Genomic DNA, 24476 nt, shown 5'->3' on the forward strand with positions numbered 1-24476 from the left:
AGTGCTGCCCAAAAAGAACACAAAGGCTCGTCTCACATTTGCTGAAAACATCTCGATGATCCCCCAGGACTTTTGGGAAAATATTCTCTGGGCTGATGAGACAAAAGCTGAACGTTTTGAATTATTTTTTCAGTAAAATCTGGTGTGAACCTATGACAGCATTTCATAAAAAGAACATCAGAACAGCATTCAAACATGGTGGTGGTAGAGTGATGGTCTGGGGCGGCTTTGCTGCTTCAGGACCTGGATGACTTGTTCTAATGGATGGAACCATGAACTCTGTTCTGTACAGGAAATCCTGAAGGAGAATATCCAGCCATCGGTTCATGCCCTGAGGCTAAAACACTTTGGGCTATGCAGCAGGACAATGACCTGAAACACACCAGTGTACCTCTGGATGGCTCAAAAAACACTGACCTAGTCAAAGTCCAGATTTAAATCAGATTGAGATGCTTTGGCATGACCTTAAACAAGCCACTCAAAAACCCTCCAACGTGGCTAAATGCTCCACTCCACCGTGAGAGACTAGTAGTTGTCACAAATGCTCGATTGCTGCAGTTCTTGCAACAAAGGTTGTTTAGGGGGCAATTACTTTTTCACACAGGCTGGATCGCCTTTCTCCCTTAATAAATTAAATTATCCTTTAAAAACTGCATTTTGTATTTGCTCAGGGTATATTTGTCTAATATTAAAATGTATTTGATCATCTAAAACAAATTCTGAAATCAAGAAGAGGGTAAATATGTTTTCACGCCACTACATGTGGATGAAAATGACAGTTATTTACTCAGCACTCACCATCTCCAGTACTCAGCTGGGGCAAAAGTTTTGGAGGTACTTGTGGTGGGGAAGTTCCTGGAGGAATCTCTTCCTCTGATCTCTCTTCCATCTGTTCTCCCATGTCTTGCAGTCCCTCAGGTAAATCCCCTGCAGGGTGCACCTCCTCATTTCCCTCCTCCTCCTGTAGTCGCACATTTTCCTCCACCCGATCACAGTCTTGGAAAGGGGCGGCTACTGAAGAACATTAAAGAAGGAGGAAAAAAGGCATTTATTCAAAGAGTCTCAATCAAAGAGTTTCACAGCACATAATCAATAAAATGTCATTTTGATTGATTCCAAAAGCTGGAGACAGCTCGTTTATGGACTTTTGTTACAGAGTGATCATACTTAATATGTGTGGAGAAACCATGCAAACTCTCATTTACTTTGGCTAAATACAAAGTAAATGAAAATTCCTCAGTTTCAGCCTGATTTAAAAACTTGACACTTAAAATCTGCCAAAACCTCTCTTTAAAAAATTAACAAAATGTACTTATTTGCTGCACCAGTTCCAAACACATCCAAGCATTCACAAATTCCCTAGTTTTGTAATTATTCCAGCCCTGTGTAGGCTGAGCACGACGATTAAAATCCCTTTGCCTTTGCTGCCCTCTACTGGTACAAAGTGCCAAAAACGGGTTCATAAACAAGCATCTCAGTTTCATTTGAGAAAGCCAGCACAGTGGATTACACTTGCATTGCAAAATGTTTACATCCAACTCAAGGCTTTCGTTATGATATCTTGCAATACATAAACCAATAATTAAATTCTAAAGTCATTTGTGAGCTTTTGCGAGAAAGTAACAAAATAAAGTTCCTCTCTTCCTTTCGTTTTTCCCTCCAGACAGCATTTTATCAAATTGCGGCAACATTATGCCATATTGATCTTTTGATGCTGGGTTAAAGACATCCAGCCACGTCCACTTCACAAATCCATTTCCCCCTCATCTGTTGCTTTTGCAGTTCCATAATATCCATTGATTAGTTTACATTGAGTACAGCAGGAGATTGTCCTACCTGAAGGGGGATGCTCCTCCTCAGGACCAAGGTATTCCACACTGCTTACTGTGAGGTTTGGATTCAATGGTCCCCCAAATCCTCCAAGTAAGACCGCACCATCGGAGCAGCAGCCTTGGGTGGGGGAGTTTGGGTCGTGGCATAGAAGGCCACTCGATAATGCTACATCTGTGAATGGAGAATGAAACTGAATGTAGCTCATTTGTTGGTGAGAGTAGTTCACCCATAAAAATACACACACGTGATATAAAGCTAGATAGAATTCTTTTTTAAGTTCTTCCAAATTAGCTTTGAATTTATAGAATAACCAATCAGATTGCAGCTCTTAACTGGACATGGTGTCCAGTTAGAGAGCAGTTATCAGCAGGATGGGCTGAAAAACACTGCTGCACACCTCTGATGTGACCAGCTGTGATTTCCCTAAATGACATTCACTCTTTCCTGTCACCTTCATTCAACATCAGTCTCCATTACAGCAAGGCCATCACATTTAGTCTTGTCTTCAGCAAATATTATGCTGCTTTTAAAAGTAGACACACAAGGTGACTCGGGATAAATCAATATTAAGGTCCGTATACTTTGAGTGGATCCTAACATTATGATCGCATCTAAAAAAAAAAAAATTAATAAAATTAATAGAAAATAAACATTAAATGCATTTTTGCAGCAGCAGCAATCTGATATCGTAGCCATTACATTTTAGCCTCGAAATTTGAAGATGGTTGTCATGCAGCTATTAATTTGCCCTATACAGATTTTGCTCACTCTGCTTATATTTTAAAACAAAATACAATGTTTCTAATTAACCTTTTTTTAAAGAAAAGGAAAAGAAGTTTAAAATTGTTAAATACAATTAAAAGTGGGTATCAATTTTTTTAAAATTTAGAAATAATAAATCAAAATATTATAAATATTAAATATTGTTTAATAAATGAAATTTTATACATTTTGTATTTAGCTTTTGGGATTGGTGTAAGACCGGGATGTCTACATGACTGTAAGTGACTTGCTTTCATAAAGTGTTTATAATTGTAATGTCTGCCCTGAACTTTTAACTGGCCGCTGAAAAATTCTTGTCCGTATTATTAAAAAGAGACTTGAACAAATATTGAGAGTAATAAAAACTAAACTAAAATGAATGATTTTAAAAGATAGAAACTATAACTCTACTAACAAATCAATATATTCAATTATGAAAAAGTTTAAAATCCTTTCTCTTGTACAGCAGGCAAAATATTCCAGCCAGATGGCTACAAGTCTTTGGGGACTCTGGTAATATGTTTTCTAATAACAACATCTGATGTTTACCACTGTGACTAACTGAAATGTAAAAGTAAAAAATATGATGTAAAAAACAGGAGATTATTGATGTGAAACACTGAAACATAGTTTAAAACATTCAACTTTGATATGTGATGCAATGCAAGAAAAGCTATTCTAATTGACATTATGTCACACCTACAGCTTTGCTCTTATAACAATCATCTGATTCAGTGAGAGTAAGATTAAAAGACATGTATCAGGTCTTTCCTTAGTATAAACCATGTTGTGCTTCTCATCTATGTGGCTTAAATTAAAAAAAAAAAAAAATTATGCATTTTTTGCAGGTTTCATCGTGTACGAAACCTGGAAATACAAACACATGTTCTCATCTTACCTGTGGAACTCTGCTTGAGCTTCTCGTTTTTCTTTTTCCTCCACTTCCAGGGCTTGAAGATGCGCCCCAGGGTGGCCAGCTTGCTGTTACGTCGGATTGGCGGTGTGTGCACCCCAGTCACCAAGCAACCTGTCCTCAGCACCCTCTGCTGGTCCACCACATCTACTGCGTGATGACAGAGGGTGGAGAGGTTTTACAGTAGGCGAAATGAGTTGAGGACAGAGTGGGTGGGGATTTGAAGGTGAATGAAACAGAAAAAAAGAAGGCAAAGAAAAGTCAAAGGGGAAGAGGGGTGGAGGTGAGAGATGAAACAGAGAGAGAGAGAGGGAAAGAGAGGAGCAAGGGCCCAATTAGTATGCTCACCTTAGTGAATAAACCATGATAGAGTCCAAGTGCTGTGAACAGATTGAATTAGAAAGACTAATTTGATCAAGGCACGCTCCCTGATGGCTGCTATTTCCCTGTGAATCCCCTCCCACCCAGCCGTACGTCATGCATCAAAATAAATCTCTCTCACAGTCCAAGATATGGCAGAATATGAAAGCACAGAGACACAGACAGCCTCACAAAACTACAAAAGAAGCATTTCCCCAAAGACCAAGAGGTGTGCCAGTTTTGCTCTTTTCCCAAAAACAACAATAGTATCAGATGCCTTTTAACCACTCCTGTGCTTCATGTTGATATGTCACTTGTTGTATCTCACACTGTATGTATATACCTGCAAAATGTTCCATAATGTCCAAAATACAGCTGAGATGCAGTATATTATGTTTTTTGTTACTACCCAAAATACAGGCTTCTCCTAATTTAATTACATGTAAATTTTCCATGTAATTCTATTATACAAGTACAGTGTAAAATTTTACATTTTATAAGATATGGTCAAGTGAAATGAACTTGATTGGTGTACATTTGGTAGCACTGTTGCCTCATCTGGCCGTGGCCTTTCTGGGTGGAGTTCTCTCTAAGCACTCCAGCTTTCTCATGCAGTTGCAGACTGTGAGTGTGAATGGTTTCTTTCTCTCTGTGTCAGCTCTGAGTCAGATTGGCGATCTGTCCAGGGTGTACCCCGCCTCTCACCCTATGGTAGCTGGGATATGCTCCAGCACCCCTCGCAACCCTGATAAGAATGAGAATGGATGGATGGTGTACATTCAATTTATACCAAGCACATTTTCCTCAAGATCGTTTATCTGGATAAATAAACCTTTGATTTTATATATTTCAGTTGCATTTTAAAAAAATGCTTCATTTGTATTTTGTCTTGATTGTCCTATAAAGACATGATACTTTAATACTATGTAGACTCTTGTCTGTTTACATTGTGTCTGAGGCTGGTGAACCATGTGCTTGTGTGTTTGTGTTGCGCTCTGCAAGCAAAAAATGATACTGAATGAAACAAACAAACAAACAAACATTTCATTTTTAAAAGATAAAAAAAAACAGTTTTAGAAACAAATTAAAACATATGGTAGCAATCGACACGGTCCATGACTGTAACGATTTATTTATTGTGGTAAATGAGTTGTCCCTATTGACTGTGGCGCTCTGCGCATCCTTCTTAAAGGAAGTTTGTATTTTGAATGAACGGCGGCGGCTATGACTCATGTCTGGAAAAGTGTGGGTCTACAGATTCATGTGCGCATATTGCTGCTGGCTTGCCTGCAATTTTTTACAAAGAGAGCCAAGAAAGCAGAAATATGCTATATGTGCTACGTGTTTAAGAGCTACATGCGTCATTGTGACAAAAATGAAGCAATATCTGCCTTCGCAATGCCGGGAGCGTTGTTCAAACAATCAGCTGAGGAGGAGGCAAGGATTTGTGATAAAGGAGGTTTGGGGGGAAGAGGGGGGATTTGGAGAGTGGCTCAGGGTGTGATGTGGAGTACAGTGATGGAGGAGGGTGGATACAGCTGACTCTGTTTCAACCCTCTTTTTTTTTTTGCAGCCCTTGCTTCTTTCTTGAAGCACATGGGTAGGGAGAAGAAAGTGAAAAGCAGGCAGTGGTTGGGGGAAGGAAAATAGAAGAGGAGAGGCAAAATAAGGAGAATAAGAAGCAAGAGAAGACCAATAAAAAAAAGAAAAAGAAGAGAAGGAGGTTAGAAAAACAGTAAAAGAACAAATTTAAAAACTGAACACTGACAGAACAGGGGTCGTAAAAAGGCAATGGTGAGGGACATATGAAAGAAGCGAATTTCTAGTTTGGCATCTTGTCCCTAAAAGTTCCTGGAAACAGGTCAGTTGACCATCCATCTCGGCATCTCATCATCACCACTGTCACACATGCAGCGTTGCAAATGTGGTGCCGCACGCAAAATCCAGGTCAAGCTGGAAGGAAACGCACCCAGTCGCTCAGAGAGAGAGAAAAAAAGCTTAAGAGAAGGAGAGGGGGAGTAGGAGGGGTATGTCTGCGTTAGGGGGAGAGTGTGTGTGTGTTTGAGGAGAGAGAAGAGAAGGGGAGAGGAGGTGGGGTCAGGCCCGCTGCTGTTGCTATGGCGACCACATCCAGATGCTGCCGCAGCAGTGGGTGCCGGGTGGACGGGGGAGGAGCGAGTCAGGCCGAAGCAGAGGAGAGGAGGAGAGAGAAGAGGGGAGAGGAGCCCCCTATACAGACACCGCCACATCTAAAGCCAGTGGCGGCACCCAGTGCATTGTGGGTAGATGGTGAAGCCACATGGAGGACGAGATGTGTCTGCATTTTGAAAGAGGGAAGGAGATGGAGGGGAGGAGGAGAAAGGGGTGGTGGGGGGTGGGGATTCCAGGGAGAAGAAGAGGCGAAAAGAAGAGATGGGAGGGAGGAGAGGGGGGTCTGTTGCTATACGGAAGAGCTTGCAGTAGAACCCGGCCTCGTCCAATCACAGAGCAGCTATTTATAATGCATATCAAGTAACTGTTCATTTTTCATAGAGGGGGTGGTTATTCAGGGAAAATGACAGGAGTCTGGCGAAAGCGCGAGAATTAGGTGAAAACACATGCGTGCACGTTGAGATTTCCTTTATCTGCTGAATGGGGATGCATCGAAATGTGTGTCAGATAAGCATGAATGGACGACATGCACCGTGTGGGGATGATGCGCGATTTTAATTACTATGCTAATGTAAATAGGATTTATTAAATCCATGTGTCATGCTCATGCAGGGGACCAGTCAGTCGTTTGCTCTGCGCCTGCCTGCAACTTCAACGCGAGGCTGCACACAGTGTAATTCCAATCATGTGCCGGCATCTCATAAACCTCCTGACCTTAGGAGTACAGGTAAATATAACCTACAAATGGTAGACTCTAAACAGCATCAGTGAAGTCTGAACTCAGAAATGATTTAGGAGTGGGAAAAGGAAGGCAATATGATAATGTCACTTGGAAAGGAAACTAAAAAACAGCGCTTTAGTGTGCCACTGGGGACTACACCCCACTTAACCAGTTTGTCAGCACATTCTGGAGCAAAAGATATCACCCGCCCACCCATACACACACACACACACACACACACACACACACACACACACACACACACACACACACACACACACATCTCTATGTGTACACACACATAGAGTCCATAGTTGAGAAGAACCAATTATTTTAAAATAGAAAGTAAAAAATTAAAGTGCAACTATAAATAAATCCCAAACATCTAATGTTATGCTCTCACACTGATAACCACGAAGCAAAAGAGCATCAGTGAGCAATAAATACAACTCTGAAGCTTTTTGTGAGCTATTGAATGAAACTGATTCATTCTGGGTAGTAAGATAATATCAATGACATAGTTTCGGCAGTGAGGTTACATGAGGCAAAGCCTTGCTTTGCTAAATACACCCGATCTGCTCACTCAGTGACACTGACACAAATCAAAATAGAAGTGCACTGCACAATTAAGGCAACAGTAACTAAGAATCAAACTGTGCCAATAATAGTTTGTGTTATTTCACTGCGTTACAGCTAAGACTGCTTATTTTACAGGCAGGTGTTTAAACCTGGAATGCCAATGCTGAAAAGGCCTTGAAGTGAGGGAGAAAATACGGTTTGTCCATCATGTTACAATTTTAAGTTACAACTCAAACAGCAAAATGTGTGTGTCTGATATTTGGGCCACAATGTTGGTCCAGACTACATCAGAATCAGAATTTTTTTACCATGTATCCATCAGAAGATAGATACACTGTGCTCATAATTGGATATACGTGGTCAGCAACAATAACCAGGTCAGATGTGACATTTAAATGATGCCCATTTTTGACCCAAAGTATGTCAAGATAATACCCCCGAACCCATTACACAACCACCATTAGCCTGAACCGTTCATTCAAGAAAGATAGATCCATGCTTTCATGTTGCTGACGGTAAATGCTGACACTACCATCTGAATGTTGCAGCAGAACTCGAGGCTCATCAGACCAGGCAACAAAAGGTATCCGGTAAGGTCTTCTGCTGCTGTAACATATCTGCAGCAGATGTGCTAAGGGTTCAATGCGTTGTGCATTCAGGGATGCTGTTCTGCATACCTTGGTTGTAAGTGGTTATTTTTGTTATATTTGCCTTCCTATAACCTCAAAGCAGTCTAGTCATTCTCCTTTGACCGCCAACATCAACAAGAAATTTTCACCCCGAGAACTGCTGCTCACTAGAATTTTTTTTCCTCTGTAAATCCCAGACATGGTTGTGCATGAAAATCCCAGTAGATCAGCAGCTTCTGAAACACTCAGACTAACCTGACTAGAACCAACAACATTCAAAGTCGCTTAAATCAAGTTTCTTCCCCATTTCTGATTCTCAATTATAACTTAAACAGGTTGTCTTGACCATGTCTACATGCATAAATGCTCCTGCCATGTGATTGGCTGTTTAAATACTTGCACTAATGAGAAGCTAAACACGTGTGCTTAAAAAAGTGTCCTTTGAGTGTACAATACAATGACTAAAGGCCCAATACCTGCCCCACCAAATGCTATTTTAATTAGAAAAACTTGATAGTCTGCATTTTAGTATGTTGGCATGTTTATGATTGAAACATTATGACTCTCATTAGTACACTGCTCAAAATACTGTGAACATCTCAGAACCAAATCTTTAGCATTGGTTGTCACCACACAGCCATAATATATGTGAGCTTCACTGGCCTTATCACATACATCAAACCTCCCCCTTGGTGTCTATCATCCCCGCAGACCATACAGAGTCTCTTTGTGAACGGACAGTGTGCCCTTGAATGGAGCACCTCCTTACCACGCCAGCTAACCTCATCGCTTTACCCCCCTGGCTTTACAACTGTGCTGCCATCTGTTTGTAGCCCCTCTGCCTCAGGGGCCCGGCCACAGTCAGGGCACACAGCTATCATCTCGCAGGGAGAAAGTGAGGAGCAGAAGGGCTGAAGCAACATACAATGACCAGAGTGTGAATGAGAGGGAAAGGCTGAGACCAAGAATGGCAGCGGTCAGCTATACTTAAAGAGGAAAAAAGGAAAGAATTATGAACATGTCCAGAAGATGACTCTATTCATGCTTCCCCAGGCATGCCACAGACAGATTAAAGCCTTATTTCTTAGCTCTCTTTATTCTAAGAAACATATTTTGCGTCTACATTGACCCCTGACTCAAAGGAAATGGCACAATGTGCAGATTTACAACATTAGTATCCTCCTGATTGACCTACAGCAGTACTAAATAATACATTTAGAAATGATCAAAACAGCATTCTTGTTTTGCCGATAGCTTCAACAGTGAGCACATTTTGCACCCCTGACCACCACTAAGGACACAGAGGTCATGTCTTTGTTATCTTCTTTCCATGTTTGCCCTTTTTCATTTTTCATACAATACACTTCATTAGACATGACAGAGTCATCATTTCCGTAATGAAAGCCATATCTAAGAAGCAGTATTCTCATTTTTACCAACTAATAAATTTTTAGCATGTTTATGCTCTACTGATTGATCCATTTTAACCCTGATAAATAAGTTCTGGCCTAAAGGTTTAATTAGATAAAAGCGTCAGTCTGACGCGTATGTGGTGTACTGTAACTTGTTTGGGAATATAACGTGTCTGGGGAAACGGGGTATGGTGGTGCAAAGCTGCAAAGGTCAAGTCTCTAGATCATCAAAGCAATTATAGCCAAAGTGTGAAACACCAGCGTGTGGGCATCAAGCGAGCGAAATGATGTCAGTGAGTCCAGGAGCCAATAGAAAATGCCCGAGGCAACTTCTTTATTACCATATGTTAGAGCTGAGAATGGGGACTGGTGGGTGGCTTTGCTTGTAAGCCGTTGCTGCATCATCAACAAGGAACTAAGAGTTTAGTTTATTTTCACTTTCTGATGAAAGGCTGCTCCTCTGTTTTCACTGTTTCTACTTCCATCTGTTTAGATTTACACGAGCGCTATCAGGCGCACAGATGTTAGACCGGGCACAAACGTACTGGCATCTTGGTGCTGATTGCTGTAAGGTTCCCTGTCGCGTCTGATTACCAGTGAGTATATGCTAATATCTGTGTGACATTACATTATAAAAAAAAAACCCTTTAAATAAAGGTGCATTCCCTCAGTGTTAGGACTACTAAGCATAAACTCTGTCATAGATCGTCTTTTAATTGTCCCACAGGAACCTTTGTCAAGTGTGAAAACAAAGACTCCTAGTGACATCATCAGGGTTATGTGGGTTCAGCTTGGAGCCTCAAAAGCGATGTGTGTCAGTGATGCCTAGTTCATTTTAACAGTATCTGAGACTCTGCTGTGTAGCTAAGCATTTCCAATAAAATCAGTGTACACAGGGCTGAAAACTTTACTAAAATATTGTATCGCTATAACACGCCTTTGAAACTGTGTCCCATGTTCTGAGAACACAATCAAATGACACAACATACACTGACAAGCATCAAGCTTGAACATATTTGTTGTCACTGAGGAGTAAAGTTAGAGAGAATGTAGAAACTGCAACCCAAAAAAACAAACCAGGCTATCTTTGACTGTGAAAACCTCCATGTATCTATCGCATCCACCCAGTGGGCTGGAAATGTCCCTGCTAAAAGTGTGTTTCCTGTTGCCCACACAACAGGGGGAGCCTCAGAAAATTTCATGCCAACCTTCACTCCAGAGAACTACCAAATAAAGGAAGAGAACCCATCCAGGCATGCTTCACATTCATATTTAAGTTTTGGGCCACGTTCCCTATACCGATCCCAAGAAACGTCACTTCAGTGTTCAGAAAGCTTCCCTCCAATCACGTAATGGAAGTCTTGGTTCACCCTTTGCACCTTGGGCTGCTCCTTCAATCTACCACATTAATCTAACAAACTGGGAGATTCATATTGACTCCTTTAGCTCCTTTTACATCTTCATAAGTGCTGCTTGGAAAAGACTTTCCTCTTCACAGGGTGATTATTTAATTATAAAATTAAACTTCCCCTTCCTGCTGAATGCCTCAAATTCTCAGGCAGCCTTGCGTTTAGAAAGACTCATGTTTAAAAAGATCACAGTTTCAGTACAGAGTGCGTCTCTCAAGTGCTTTACGCAAACTTGAACAATAACTTGAGTAATCGCTTACTCAATGATGTAACACTTTTCGCCACAAAAGTTTTTGCACAGGTGTGTCAGAGGAGGTGCAGTTAGTTAGCAACTCAAGCAGCAGACACAGGCGGGTGGACTTTATTGCCATTATTTCCACAGATTTGGGCTCTGTTCATGAAAATGTAATACAAAGCATGTCGAGTGTGTCATTGAGAAGGAGAGCCCAAAGTTTTTCTGTCTGCACTTGCTGTTAGCCCGTCTCCGCTGGGCTCTCATTGCTCTGCTGGGAGGAGAGCACAAGCATGAAAGACAATGGGAGGTGCACAGAGGAACAGCACAATTCACCACTGTTAGCACTGTAATTTCCAAACACGTCCCACAGCAAGGATACACCTTGCATTCGGATCCCCTCGTGTGTGTGTGGGATGGTTTGGGCTTAAATGGAAAGCAGAGCAGGGAACCACAGTATACAATAGTGTGCCCAAAGCAGCAACTTTTCAAGGGAAGCACAAAACCGAATTAAACATACAACACTTCCTACCATGTTATTGATGGGAAAGCAGGTTTACATCCCATGTCCTGGACTTCATAAAGGGTTTTGCAGGCAAAGGATCAACAGTAGAAAAACAGCACTTTTTTGTGACGACAGATTGTGCAGACACGAGTCAATGCGCTAACTGTCCTGTAGCCCCATTTGCCATGGACATATGGACTACTTAAACAGGCCAGACATGTTCACATTTTTCATTATTCCAAGAAATAGCCATGTCAACAATCATCTCATGCATGTTATGGAAAACTATTCAAGGGCACAAGATTCAATAAATGCATTGCCTTTTGGTTGTGAAGAGAGAGATGAAGGTATGAAATATGCACATTAAAATAATAATTAAACAGCAACCCTATAACCTTAGCAGATTAAACCTCTACTCCTTTCTTGGTTTTTGAGAAGATTTCATGGGTCGTTTTGTTTTGCAGGCTCACCATATAGAAAGATAGTTTCTAAATTTCCTATGATATAATACAAGAAGAAAAAAGCAGCATGATTGTAGCAAAAAGTAATCAAATCTGCAGTACAGTCTGGTCAGAGAGTTGTATGGGACTGGCAGCATAGGAAAATTGTCAACAAAAGATTTTGTCCAGTTACTGAAACACATTCATTAGTGTGATCACACAAGCTTCACAGCAGTTGCTCTGTGCCACAGGGACGCTGTGGTGGTGTAAAAAAGGCATTACTGTATCTGGTAGCTAAAAAAGGTGTGGGCTCAATGACGAATCTGTGTTTATTAAGAAATTGCTAGAAGCCACTCAGTTATCAATAACAGCCAAGTCACCGTACTGGACTGGCCACAGTTCTAATAGTAGTTTTAATGGGATTGGATTTGAGCTTTTGGCTTGCAAACTGTAGATGTATCCGATGATTACATTAAGTGGAATTTGTGCCTCAAACTGCACAATGTGCTTTCCTCATTAATGTGTCGCTGCAAAAAGTATATATATAAAATTTTAAAAAAGAGGAAAGAAAGAAAAACTGGTAAAAAAAAAAACATGCTGGGCTTCTTTCCCAGCAGATCAAGGGCTCAGTTGAGTCAAAGCATTTGAGATCCAGGACAGACTTATCAGCACACAGAACACGGCTCTGCTCAGTTCAGCAGCCTGCCGCAATGCAAAGACTGGCTCTGTCCGTGGTGCTGAAACTCACCCTGGTGTAATACATCAGAGTCAAGTTTGAGATCTCTCGCCATTTGTCTTTTTGCATCATACTGTTTGACAGTTTGAATTCTTAGTCTGAAAATTAGTCACCGCTATCCCGTCAAAATCACTAACACTGTAACAAAAGTAGAAAGCCTTGTTTTCAGCTGTCACTCAACAAATGATTTCCATTTCTTTTCTTATTTAAACAGTTTGCCAGAATAAACGCCTGCCAGTTGACTAACCGATTAAACCTTTCTGCGTCATAGATGGAAATGACAGTTTTGCGAGACTCATCAGTCAATAATGACAACAATTATGATCACGCATAAGCGCTAAACTATAAACTGCTCATGCTGCTTTGGGCTGCTGATATTTTCATTCATGATGACGATTGGCTAGGAAATATGTAACCATGGGCTTTGGAAATTTCTAGAAGGTAGACGTTTAAGGCGTGACGTCTACTGTCACTATCAGCTAGATTACATGTCATCGTAGTTACGTCTACATTTAGATGGCTTCCCAATGCGAGGGTGCAGACCTGAGCGGCGTCTGAAGTAGTTAATTTACACACTCCAAAAAGTTGTCACAGTACGGAATAGAAAATAGTAAATATGTTGGATTTTGACTGCGTGACGAGTGTCACTTATATATACGGCTTTGCTCAAAGTCACAGGGTGCAGTTTCTGAACTTCAAACCTTTTCAAAATAACCAAAACTTGAATTTACCTCAATCCCTGACAGATAACCTCAGTATAAATAAATGTGTGAAACTTTTTGTTCACTGGAACTCAAAACAGAGTATAAATGGGATCTTCTTTAGCTTTAGCCCAATTTAAAACAAATTATAAAGACTAATCATTGACTTATGAAACTTTCATTTTGTGTTTCACCTGGTATGTTTATGTGTTTGTATTAAAGCCCATCACAGAAATGAGGTAAAGTTCAACATCGTGGTATTAAAAAGTGACAAACGGAAAAGCGAGTAACCTGTGAACCAAAGTACCAAAGTGGATAAACATACAGTCAGACTCTCTAACCTCCACTCGCTTTTTTTATACTCACTCACTGTCTGACTGACAGCACAATGAAATGCTTTAATTCATTTTCTTTTTATGACTGTATTCCTTCTAGTACAGTTATCTGATCTGGCTATGCATTTAATTTACCATCTCCTGAGTGGCCCTGGCAGAGAGTGTTCAATAATGCTGTACTGTAAGTGGCTATCAAACAGCCTCAAACCACTTTCCCTCCTCTCTGTGGTGGTTCAATGTCTGTCACTTTGCCACAACATCATACCTCCATTGTGTTAGGTACACGAGCTTTACCTACTTTTAGTTTATCTTTGTACTTCCCTACTCCATCACATGTGCTTAGTTTCTTCCTGCTTTCTGTGCTTCTCTGTCACAGACAAGAGCTTTTTTGTGTTGTTGACGGGGCCCAGGACTCGCCTCTTCTCACTTCACTGATCTCAGACTGAGTCTGGCAAATTTGATAGGGAAGAAAGAAGCTGGGGATATGAGCAGGTGTGACGGGTGCAATGCATGACTTTATGTCTGCGTGTGTGTAAGAGAGAGAGGGGGCTCTGATGTGAATGCTGCCAATTCAGTGATGCTGAAACAAGCCAGACAAGACTTTATAGAGCAGCTTTCTTTTTTGTGTCATCCAGTGTTACTTAAAAGGGACACCCTAACAATTTAATCACTCACTTCCTGACATGGCTGACAACAGTGTGAGACAGACTTTTAAAAGAACAGATCTGACTGATGAGTAGTCCAATAGATCTTCACTTTTACCCTCTATCAGGGGTGACGCATGTCCACGTTACTACTACTGATCATTCCTCAAAGCAGAGAAGTTTCAAGTTCACCACATCAATCAATTATCAATTGATGAGACAATATAAACATTTATAAAGCCTTAAACCCGACACTCCTCTTATTTTGTGTCTTTAATATAAATGTTTTTAGGTTTTCAATGGCTTCTCACACTAAACAATCAACTTTATATTTGCCATTGTGGGCTCAGGGAAGCAACAATGAGAATGATTTTTAGTGTTTTGTTAAATTTTATTCATTTAAAAAAAATGATTGAAAAATAGATTAAGATCAGTGATGAGAACCATTAGCCGCAGTCCTGAAGAAAGATGAAACCTAAATTACATTTTTGATTTTCGAGCTTGATAACTGAACATACTGGCAAAGAGTTTCCAGACAAGTAACTGTAACTAGATTTAATAAATTCTGTCAAAAGCTTTTGAAGTCTTTGCAAGTTCATTTTTATGTTTGTCGAAATGAACATTTAACTAAAAGGAACAGTTCAATTAACTAAATTGGCTTAAACATCTGAGGTAATTATCAATGAGGAAAATGATAGAGGAAAAAAAATCTGGCACATCAGCATTCTTGGTTTAACTGCATCACTTTAGGGTCTGTATAGGATCTGTGGAACGCTGTAGAGGTCTTCCAGCCAGAGCCACACAGTCACTGCCTGCAACTGGTCTCTTACAGCCTATCCATCATCTCGCTGTGGCCAGTTTGCAATTAGGATAACATCTTGGCTTTCTTTCAATAAAAGCTGCCACCTCCTCCTTTCTTTCTCTCTCCTCCATCTCCTCTCTGCCTCACTAGTTTAGCCTCCTTCTCCTTTTCTCCCCAGCATTTTTTTTTTCGTTTTTCTGCTTTCTTGCGAAATGTATTTCCACTGCTCCACAGAGTCGATGCCAAAAGGAGTTCTCTCTCTTAGATTTTTTACCCTTCACAACATAGTGCATGCAACTTCCTGAACTCAATTTAACCCCGGCCTTTAGAGGCTTAATAGCTCCATTACATGCTGCCTTTACCCTGGGGTCTCTGATAGGTGCGCGGGGCTTTTCGACTCTTTGTTCTCCAAAGGGTGACTGTCTTTTCTAGCACACACTGTGATTTTTTTTCTTTCCACGTCTGCGCAAACCTGCTACATCTTCTGCAAATGAATGCATACATGGATTGACTTGCCAAAAAAACCACACATGCGCACGGGTGTCAGCCGTAGCAACACATGGCCCAAACAACAGCCGCACTAACACATGGCTCAAACATTGTCAAATGCCTAATCTGCTCCCGCATCCACAGGGAGCATGCATGATGTAGGACTTCTGCTGCTGTCGTCATTTAATGCGCTCCATTTTCGGGGGGAACTGGCAGACTGTAAAGGCATCTACGGAGAGCAGAGCTCAACAAAGCATCTGCATGCAACATATCTCCTTAGCTCACCACTCAGCAGTTGTGGATCCTAAATGTGACAGAATTGTTAGCACAGTGTTCATTTTGGTTCCAAATGAAGAAAGGACTTTTTTTTCTTTTACATAAGGCTAACATGACTTTTTTGTGGCCCTGATTTGGTTTGAAGGAGAAAAAGCAATGAATTTAGTTGGTATACTGTGATGACTTGGTATAAGCATGAGATCCCATCATCACCATTTTTTAACACGAAGAGACTAAATGACTAATAGACTTCTCAGTTTTTTAAGCGGCAGTGTTGAGTGATATGATACCTAGGGATGGGAATTGAGAACCGGTTCTTGGCAGCCATTATGGACATTACTTTTATTTTTATCTTACACATGGACAAGAGCGTGATGGTAAAGTGTAAACTGCATCTAGGACAGAAACAGCTGCATTATGTTGCTAACATAACGTCAGCACTTCGCAAGCACCTGCACAGACAGCATGCTAACACTAAGCTAGCCAAACAGCAAGCTAAGACTAAGCTAGCCAAGAACCCAGAGTGCTGATAAAGCTCAGTAAAGGCTGACCCCAGCCCAGCAACCAGACCCTGAACTTTAACAGGTAATAAACTCATGTTTCAGTAGAATCACGGTGGTAATTGTTTTAAAGTGTATTTTTGCTGGTTTTCATCTTTGCTTTTTGCTGTCAGCTTTGTGTTCTACTAAGAGAAAGATCATGTGTGTGTCCTTGTTTGGATAGGGATTTGTGTTGAGTTACTTTCTTGAGTAATGACCCCAACACTGATCACAACAAAGAGGGGAAATACCTGCGCAAATATCAGACCACAGAGCATACATTAATGTGAACAGATGTAATGTCTTTGATATTCTGCTTAGAGATTGTGTTGACTCTCAAAGCCGAGCTAATGATATCCCAAAGTGAATCGATAGGTGACTCTCATAACGGAGTCGCAATCGCTAAATTCTTATGAATTCCCATCCTTAATGATACCCAATACTAAATGTTAATGATAGTAATTCATGATAGTAAGAATCATTATTTTAATTTTAAAACTGGTGGAAAAGATTTGAATATTTGAAGCCCATGGTTTCTACAGTGACTGTGCTGAGAGCCTGAGAGTTTTCTGTGTTTAAGGCAGCAAAGCCTTTTTTTCCCCCCTCCATAGGGATTTATAGTGAAATCTTTGTGAGGGCCACAGGTCTTCGGATTTCTGATGTACAAAGTTTCTTTCAACAGGTGGATGTTGCCACTGTAAGTAAAAAACAGCTCCCGACTTTGATGTTCCCACATCTGATCTTTACTTTATGCTCAGTGCAGTCTGGTTGGAATTTTCCCGTGGTTTTATTTACACAAATTTGATGCCATTAGATCCATGTCAGTTGAATTATTATTTGACAAAGATGGATCTCAAGAACCACTATCATTCTGTAGATGTTTCTTTGAAAATCTAATTATGTCTCATTCTTTGAATGGATTTACTTTGCCAAATGGATCATCATGGCCTTGCCGTATTGGTCCATTTGATCGACCTTTGTTGTTATTATTTATTTTATTTTATTTTCAGTTGTTACAGATGGGACAGACATGACTGAGGGATAGGAAAGGGAGAAAGAAAGATGAAGGAAAAGAAAAACAGAAGGGAAGAGGGACAGTGAGAAAGGGCACTTAAAAAGAGAAAGAAGAGAAAAAAAATCTCCTGAATCACCTGTTGAGAGAAAAAGAAGAGAAAACAAGCAAAAAAAAAAAAAACAGAGCAACATACTAAACACAACACCATCACGTTAATCTAGCTAAGTGTAAACAGCAGTAAATACTAAATATTGAATGTTGTTGTGTAGCAAGCAGGACCGACAGCGCACAATGTGCTTGGAAATAGCAGCCAATAAAGGTGTAGTTTATGTCTATGAACAGTAAACACCCGTGTGCACACCTGTGTGGATCAGCGCGCTTGTATTCAAAAGGTTTCCCCATGTAATGGTCTGCTAGAGGATTTAGAGAGCCATAGCCCTGTCCCCCAGGGCATGAAGCAGGCATGGAGGAGATCCAGGCCCCAGACATCCAGAGGCCCCAGAGTGCGAGAGCCCAAGGAGGACCACCGGAGGGGCATCCGTGCCACCCTCCTGGGAAGAGCTGAGGAGAGCCCCAGATGAGGGGTCACCCAGTAGCCACGGAGCAGAAGCCAGAGGGGGCTGCAGTGGCGTGCCCGCCGGCTCTGCCCCCTTTGCCCCAGAAGAGGCCTGACCGAGCAACAGGCACCAGGCCCCGCCAAGTAGTCACCGGGAGTGAGTTGGTACATACCTGAGCGCCCAGCCCCGGACACCAAGAACCACCAACACACCAACCCCTGAGGGCATCAGTTACCGGCAGGGAGTGTGGTGAGGGGAGATAGGCCTTGAAGGGCCTGGGAGTTCCCAGAGAGGTGGAGTGTAAGACCCGACCTGACATATAGACACAGACAAACAGGCACACACAGACACAAACATGCATTCCCACCCTCATGCACACATATACAAATACTCAGCACTCACCCAACGTAGGGATAGACATACATGGACACTGTACACACAATCACACTCCCCAAACAAACTCTATACCCCGGGTCCAGGTACCCTCGCCCCGGGAGGGGGAAACAGCACCTAGACCCAGGAGATGTCACCCTTTCCCCCGGGGTGGAGGCAAGCAGACTGCCCTAGGCTCCGCAGCAGCAAGGAGGCCCCGCATCCCAGATCCCAATTGGACGGCCAACACCCCCCCTGCCCCGATGGCCAGCAGAGAACAGGGGTGTGTGTACCCGTTAGTTTTCATTTTACTCAAGACAAATTCTTCCCTTTTTATTGTTTTTAAAACAAAATTGTGGAATGTTAACTTTTCTTTTTGTACAGCCAAATGATGCTTGACCCTTTCCCCTGAGCTCATTTCACTTGTATTTGGCATGTTGCAGTTGCCTATGACTAACTTGTTCTGAAGTAATTTATAGAGAATGAAAAGCCAGTTACGCTCAAGTTCACACAAGTGCCCCTAGCAGAGTAGTTCATCACATTAACAGTGGACATGATCCATTAGGTTTGACAATCAGAAATGTCTGAACATTTTACACACAAAGGATAAGTTAGCCTTGAGGGCGTTCTGCCTGAAAACTTCAGAACTTGGCATGTTAGCATGTTACTGTGACAATACATATGTATATATATATATATATATATATATATATATGACATGTGGGCACTAACAGTGCACCCCTGGCTCCTGGGTGAAAGTCTGACTCAATATTTGTTGAGATTCATATTTTTCTGAATATGACAAATACCTTTTTATGGCAACCAGAACGCTCCTCTCAACTTGACATTAGATGTACTTTTTCTCTTGGCCTCTGAAGGGACCTCTGTGCATCGTGGAGGGAAGAATGAATAGCTCTCCAGTGGCTACTACTAACAGGTAGCCTTGACTGACTCACAGTCCCTTAAGGCTCACCGTGATGAATGAGTCGTGACTTCAGTGTGAATTACAGCTTTCCTGGCTGAGTCTGATAAAGTTGCAGGTTCTAAACAAAGAGCAAATCTATATACAATATGTTCTCGTTGTTCATCGAGATCTCTAAAATTGTTTATGTCAGCCATACGTGTGCATGTAGCTTGATAGATCCTCGGGTTTTACAGTTTTCAACTTGACCGCAGCTAAAAAACAAACAAATAAACAAACAAAAATCAAAAATGAGAGACCAGTATTGAGCTGCATGTGCATGATGAAGTTTATGTCCTGTTTAAATTAAAAGTCTCCAAAAAAACCAACCACATGAATAAAAACTCGAGGTTGTGTTTTGCATACTGGCGACCTATCTAAGCACAGACAGCATGGTGTCACGGGCTAAACTGTAACAGAGGGATCGTTTTCTGTTTTCTCACTTGTATCCACTTCACGGTCACCGTCGCTCTCTCTTTTGTTTTAAACCACTTAACACGTACGACCCGCAGCAGAATACAACAACTTCACACCCTTTTCTCTGCACTCTTGAGGATGTTGACAATCACTCGGTGGGGAAAAAATAGACTCACAGGAAGACAGAATGTGTGGCTGTAATGGCATCACATACCGCTGAACGCCTGCCTCTTAATCTGTCTTAAATGAAAACTGCAATTTCAAACAGTTTAATTTACAGTTAATTACTCGGAATAGAAAATAATTATAAAACTGCCCCAGATACTGGTGGAGTTTTGCTCATCACAAAACCTGTCAACACGGGCAAGCCCAACAACTCGTCCCAACAACTTGATGAACTGCCAGTAGTTTGGATTGATAGCTAGATAGTTACTGTGTGCAGTGTAATTATCTGTTTAGAGCCAGCGCCAGTTGAAGGCCACACCAAATGCTGTGCCACATCCAGCGTTTCTTTATCTCCCTCTTCCACAGCGTCAAGATACTTGACTGCCTCATTACAGTTGAACGAAAACCATTCTTCAAATGTGCCGCCTGCCAGCACCGGGTTGTCTCCTTTTAAGAGTGCCTTTTAAACTTCTAAGGAGTCCATGTTCTTGCATCTTTAACCCTCTCTTCACCTGAAAACGTCAAAGTTCCTTTTTTTTAATTGAAGCAGGGCTGTTTCTTAAGGTAGGGTCATATATATCTCTGTTTGTTAGGTAATTACAGTTTCTTTATTCCGCCGCAACTCGCTGAAATCTGAAACTGGGTCTTAAACCATTGTTATGTAAGGAATTCCTGTGGCACTAATACCTTTTTGTTTACATTATTACTTTCAAACAATGTTGTGTTAATTGCGGGAACATTATATAAGACCTGCTGACTCATAATTTCCCATATTTGCTCACCAAGCCCTGAATATAAGAGGGATTATGTACGACACAGCGCTCGGGTTTGATATTGAGTCATTGTCATGGCTCAATATCAGCTTCCGCAGGGTTTGACATATCGTCTTGTTCATTAGGCAGGTCCCCGCCTTTTACCTGAATTCTTCAGTTGTTCTTTTTTTTTGACAGATCTGAGAGGATTATTCTTGTACCAGTAAGACCAGGAGAGAATGATAAAACAAAACGAGAGAAAAACAACACAGATCAGCAGGTACTTATTGGATAAGTCGTCATGTGAGCGGAGACCAGAAGTGGTCTTGAGCAATGTGGTCTACAGCTGCAGGTGGGGTGGGGTTGCAAGTGAAAGTGATTTCATCATGAATTATTACAGTCTTTTGCCAAAGGATGGTGTTTAGTGAAGGGGCAGTTGGCCATCTTTATAAAGTGTTGCAACTAATCAATGAAATGTCAAACAAACTGAGAAATTATTTAAAAGATTAAAAATATCTGAATATATTTTTTTATTTTTAGAATTTACTGTGGATATATGACGTGATTTCTTCATGAGGAGGATATTCTTCTTTTCTGTGTTTTGTAACTTTGTGAACTGAATTTAACAGTCTGAAGATAACTACTTTGGAAACTGTAATGTGCATTGTATTCTTTGTAATAAAAAAGTAATAAAAAAGTTAAACTTAATCAATAATAGAAATAGTCTCTAACTGCAGATTTATGTGCACTATAAATCTGCTTGTGCTGATATTTGTGTGATTCAACTCATCTCCACTGTTTCTCCAGCTTTGCATCTTTCTACAGGGGAAAAGAATTATTTTGAGGAACGAAGCCATAGGGATAACCCTGCTTGGACAAGCTCCCTGTCCGCAAAGCGTCAAGGTGTCCTCTCCACACCATTACCTTGGTCGACATTCTGCAATGACTAAGTGGAACTTTGAGCGAAAGTGACATTTTATTAGCTGGGGAATCTAAGGGCTCCTTGTCCAAATGAACTGATTAAACGTGTTTATACTGCTGCTCCTGTTCCTGGACTTATGCTCCTGTAACTCTGAATCATTCTTGTAAATCTGCTGTTCAAAGAGGTTGCCTTAATTTAGATAAACTCCCAACAGAGCAATGCAATGTCACTCTCTGCGCTTTATTAAAAGACAGTAGGATTTGCATTGTTGGACACTTGCAATGTGACCGATCGACTTGCCCTTCTCTGAGAGGGTGAGTCTGTATTGTAGTATTACTGCAGCCTCATTCAAAAAGGAAACACTACTCTGATTTTCTGAGATGGTCAGCTGTAACTGTTGTCTCTATTGACTCTCCTCCCAGTATTGAGTAAGTGTATGAACACATTGTAAGCCTCTGCAGCTGCGAGATCTACTGTATTGGGAGGAGAAAAAAAAGGCAGTCTTTGCCAAAGGATTACTTTGGCAAAGACTAGTGCCCCAGACATTAGTGCAGTGGTGATCCACGCAGAGAAGGGGTGGGCGATGCTCTGTACTTTGGGCCACCAGACACCGATATTGTCTTTGCTGTTACAACTGTATTTACTCCGCCTTTCATGTAGCATACTCGTGTCTGAAACTGTGATGCAGTTGTGCATACTCCAGGGATGGAGGCTGACGTTCAGCGTTCCCTGACAGCTTTAGCTCTCATCACTGGCCTGGCTGATCCGCCAAACTGCTGCGTTGTTTATTCAGGTGTGTCAAAGACCCAGTGTGACATCATCACATTCACCTACGTGTGAATTAAATCATCCCTGGGAGGGTTGAATTCAGCAAGGCTCCATTATAAACGTGCTATGGCCAGTTGATGAGTGCAGGCAGGTGTGATTTTGGAAATGTGAAAAAGCGAGTCTCGTTAGTGATAAGTTGAAAGGTGAACTACTCTGCTTTTTTTTTCTGAATCATTCAGTCAAGCATTCATGTGCGTAAAACTCGCCATGTGTGGGTGTAAGCAATGACTCTTTCTAAACCCACACAGTATGACCATAAATAGTCTCACTTACGTAAAAAAAAAAAAGAAAAGAAAATAAATCAGTGTATTTCAGGTGAATGCATAGGCTACTAGTTCTTCCAGCACAATAACAACCAAATTCACTTCCAGGAGCTCACCAGAGGAGAGCACGGCATGAGTGCTCCCTGGTGTTCTGTCATTAATGAAAGTTTAATTCATTATCCTCTTCCATAAAGCAGAAAGATGAGTAACATTAGATGACTAACCCACAGAGAAACAAACAAGGACACCATATTGGAAAGATCACCTGAAGGATCAATAACTGGCCAGTCCGATTGTACCAGTACAAGGCTGTGATGATAAGTTGGGTACATTTCCACCTATAGCCTATATCACGTGGATTGTCGGCTATTGATCACAGCAGTGATCAGTTCGGTATGGGGTGGGGATTCAGTGCTGTCAATACAGGGACAGAGCTCTAGGCATAGGCCTACAATAAGAGAAGCATGTGCTTTTTTTTCTTTCTTTTTTAATGCAACACGTCAAAACATGAATCCCTCCATGGATCTCTCTTAATAACAACGCTATAGCAGTGGATCAGACAGGACAACACATTCGTTAAGCTTGGATCATGGACCACACATGCATGCAGATTTTGTGATGCTAAATAGCATGGGTTCACTATAAAGGGGCTGGGATAGCATGGAAGGGAATAGATAGGCAATAGAGTAAAAGTTGCACACGGTAATATCACATTAAACGGCCAACACGCGGATTCCCAAATACTACTTGCATCCATATCAGCCAAAAGGGCTACAGGCGTCTTTGTAAGGCGCAAATCTGGTGGGGAATGCAGCCATTCACAGACGCTGAGATGGCATTCGTCTTCAACATGCAGCTCCACGATTCAGCGTTACAGTCATATTCTACATCCAGTGTCGGGAGCATATGCGCTAATTGTGCCTTAGTGTTCTGACATCCCACTAAGCAAACAAGGAGGTCTGCAACGCCAAAGAAGCGGCAACCTTAGAAAAATAAAATAAAATAAAAATAAAAACTCGCATATGGAGCGGATGAATGTAGACAAAATAACGCCTATCTTACCTGTGCCGTGAGCCAACTCGATGCCCGGTTCGGTGAGTATGTTCGGGTCACTTTGAGATCTGCCTCGTTGCAGACAGCCGTCTAGTCCATCCGATGTAGCCATGGGGAGGCAGCGCAGGAATCCTAAATAAAATATTAAAAACCCAACCGGAGGCAGGCAAGGTCAGGAGGAAAGCAGCGAGCGAGAGTAGATTTAATTCGCTCTGACAACAGCCGCTTTGAGCACCTAACAGGGAGCCATGGCTGAGCCGAAATTCCGTGTGTGTTTGTGTATGTGCGTGTATGTGCGTGTGTGTGTGTGTGTGTGTGCGTGTGAGTCTGGGCTGTGTGCGCGATGATGTGTGGATGAGGGAGGGGTGATTTGCCCCCGATGATGCCAACGGGTTGATGATGCCCATCCCTGTCCAGCAACGCGACCAAATATTCAACAGAGCACCATGCTTATTCGCACACCGATAACCTGAATTTATGGCCTTTATTAATTATTAATGTAGCTTTTTTATGAGTTTTGGCAACACACCAGTAGCACCATTTATTCAGGGTCTGTAAGGTTTAATATATTTGCAAGCAGCATTGGTAATGCTGTAAAATGACAGATTTAGATGGGCAGACGTTTGATAGGCTAAATTAATTGAGAATTTTCAGGCCTGTAATTGTTTGATTGGTTACAATTCACAAATTGACATATGACACA

General features: G+C 41.5%; 1 protein-coding gene across 3 annotated transcripts in view; it reads right to left on the reverse strand.

Annotated features, from left to right (window-relative positions):
* phactr3a (phosphatase and actin regulator 3a) overlaps positions 1 to 24423 on the reverse strand; it is a 33069-nt gene extending 8646 nt beyond the window's left edge. Inside the window, exons 1-4 of one of the 3 annotated variants that reach the window (XM_040047722.1) lie at positions 23783 to 24423; positions 3494 to 3658; positions 1837 to 2004; positions 799 to 1011 (exon numbers count right to left, since the gene is read on the reverse strand). In XM_040047722.1, coding sequence (XP_039903656.1) covers positions 799 to 1011; positions 1837 to 2004; positions 3494 to 3658; positions 23783 to 23885 — 649 coding nt within the window. In that variant the 5' untranslated portion in view covers positions 23886 to 24423. Of the gene's footprint in view, positions 1 to 798; positions 1015 to 1836; positions 2005 to 3493; positions 3659 to 23782 lie in introns of all 3 variants that reach the window. The other 2 variants (XM_040047721.1, XM_040047720.1) reach the window with 2 other exon arrangements.
* Between the last annotated feature and the right edge of the window lie 53 nt (positions 24424 to 24476).

Source organism: Simochromis diagramma, unplaced genomic scaffold (genome assembly GCF_900408965.1).
Source record: "Simochromis diagramma unplaced genomic scaffold, fSimDia1.1 OVJJ01000387.1, whole genome shotgun sequence".
Taxonomy (NCBI): Eukaryota; Metazoa; Chordata; class Actinopteri; order Cichliformes; family Cichlidae; genus Simochromis; species Simochromis diagramma.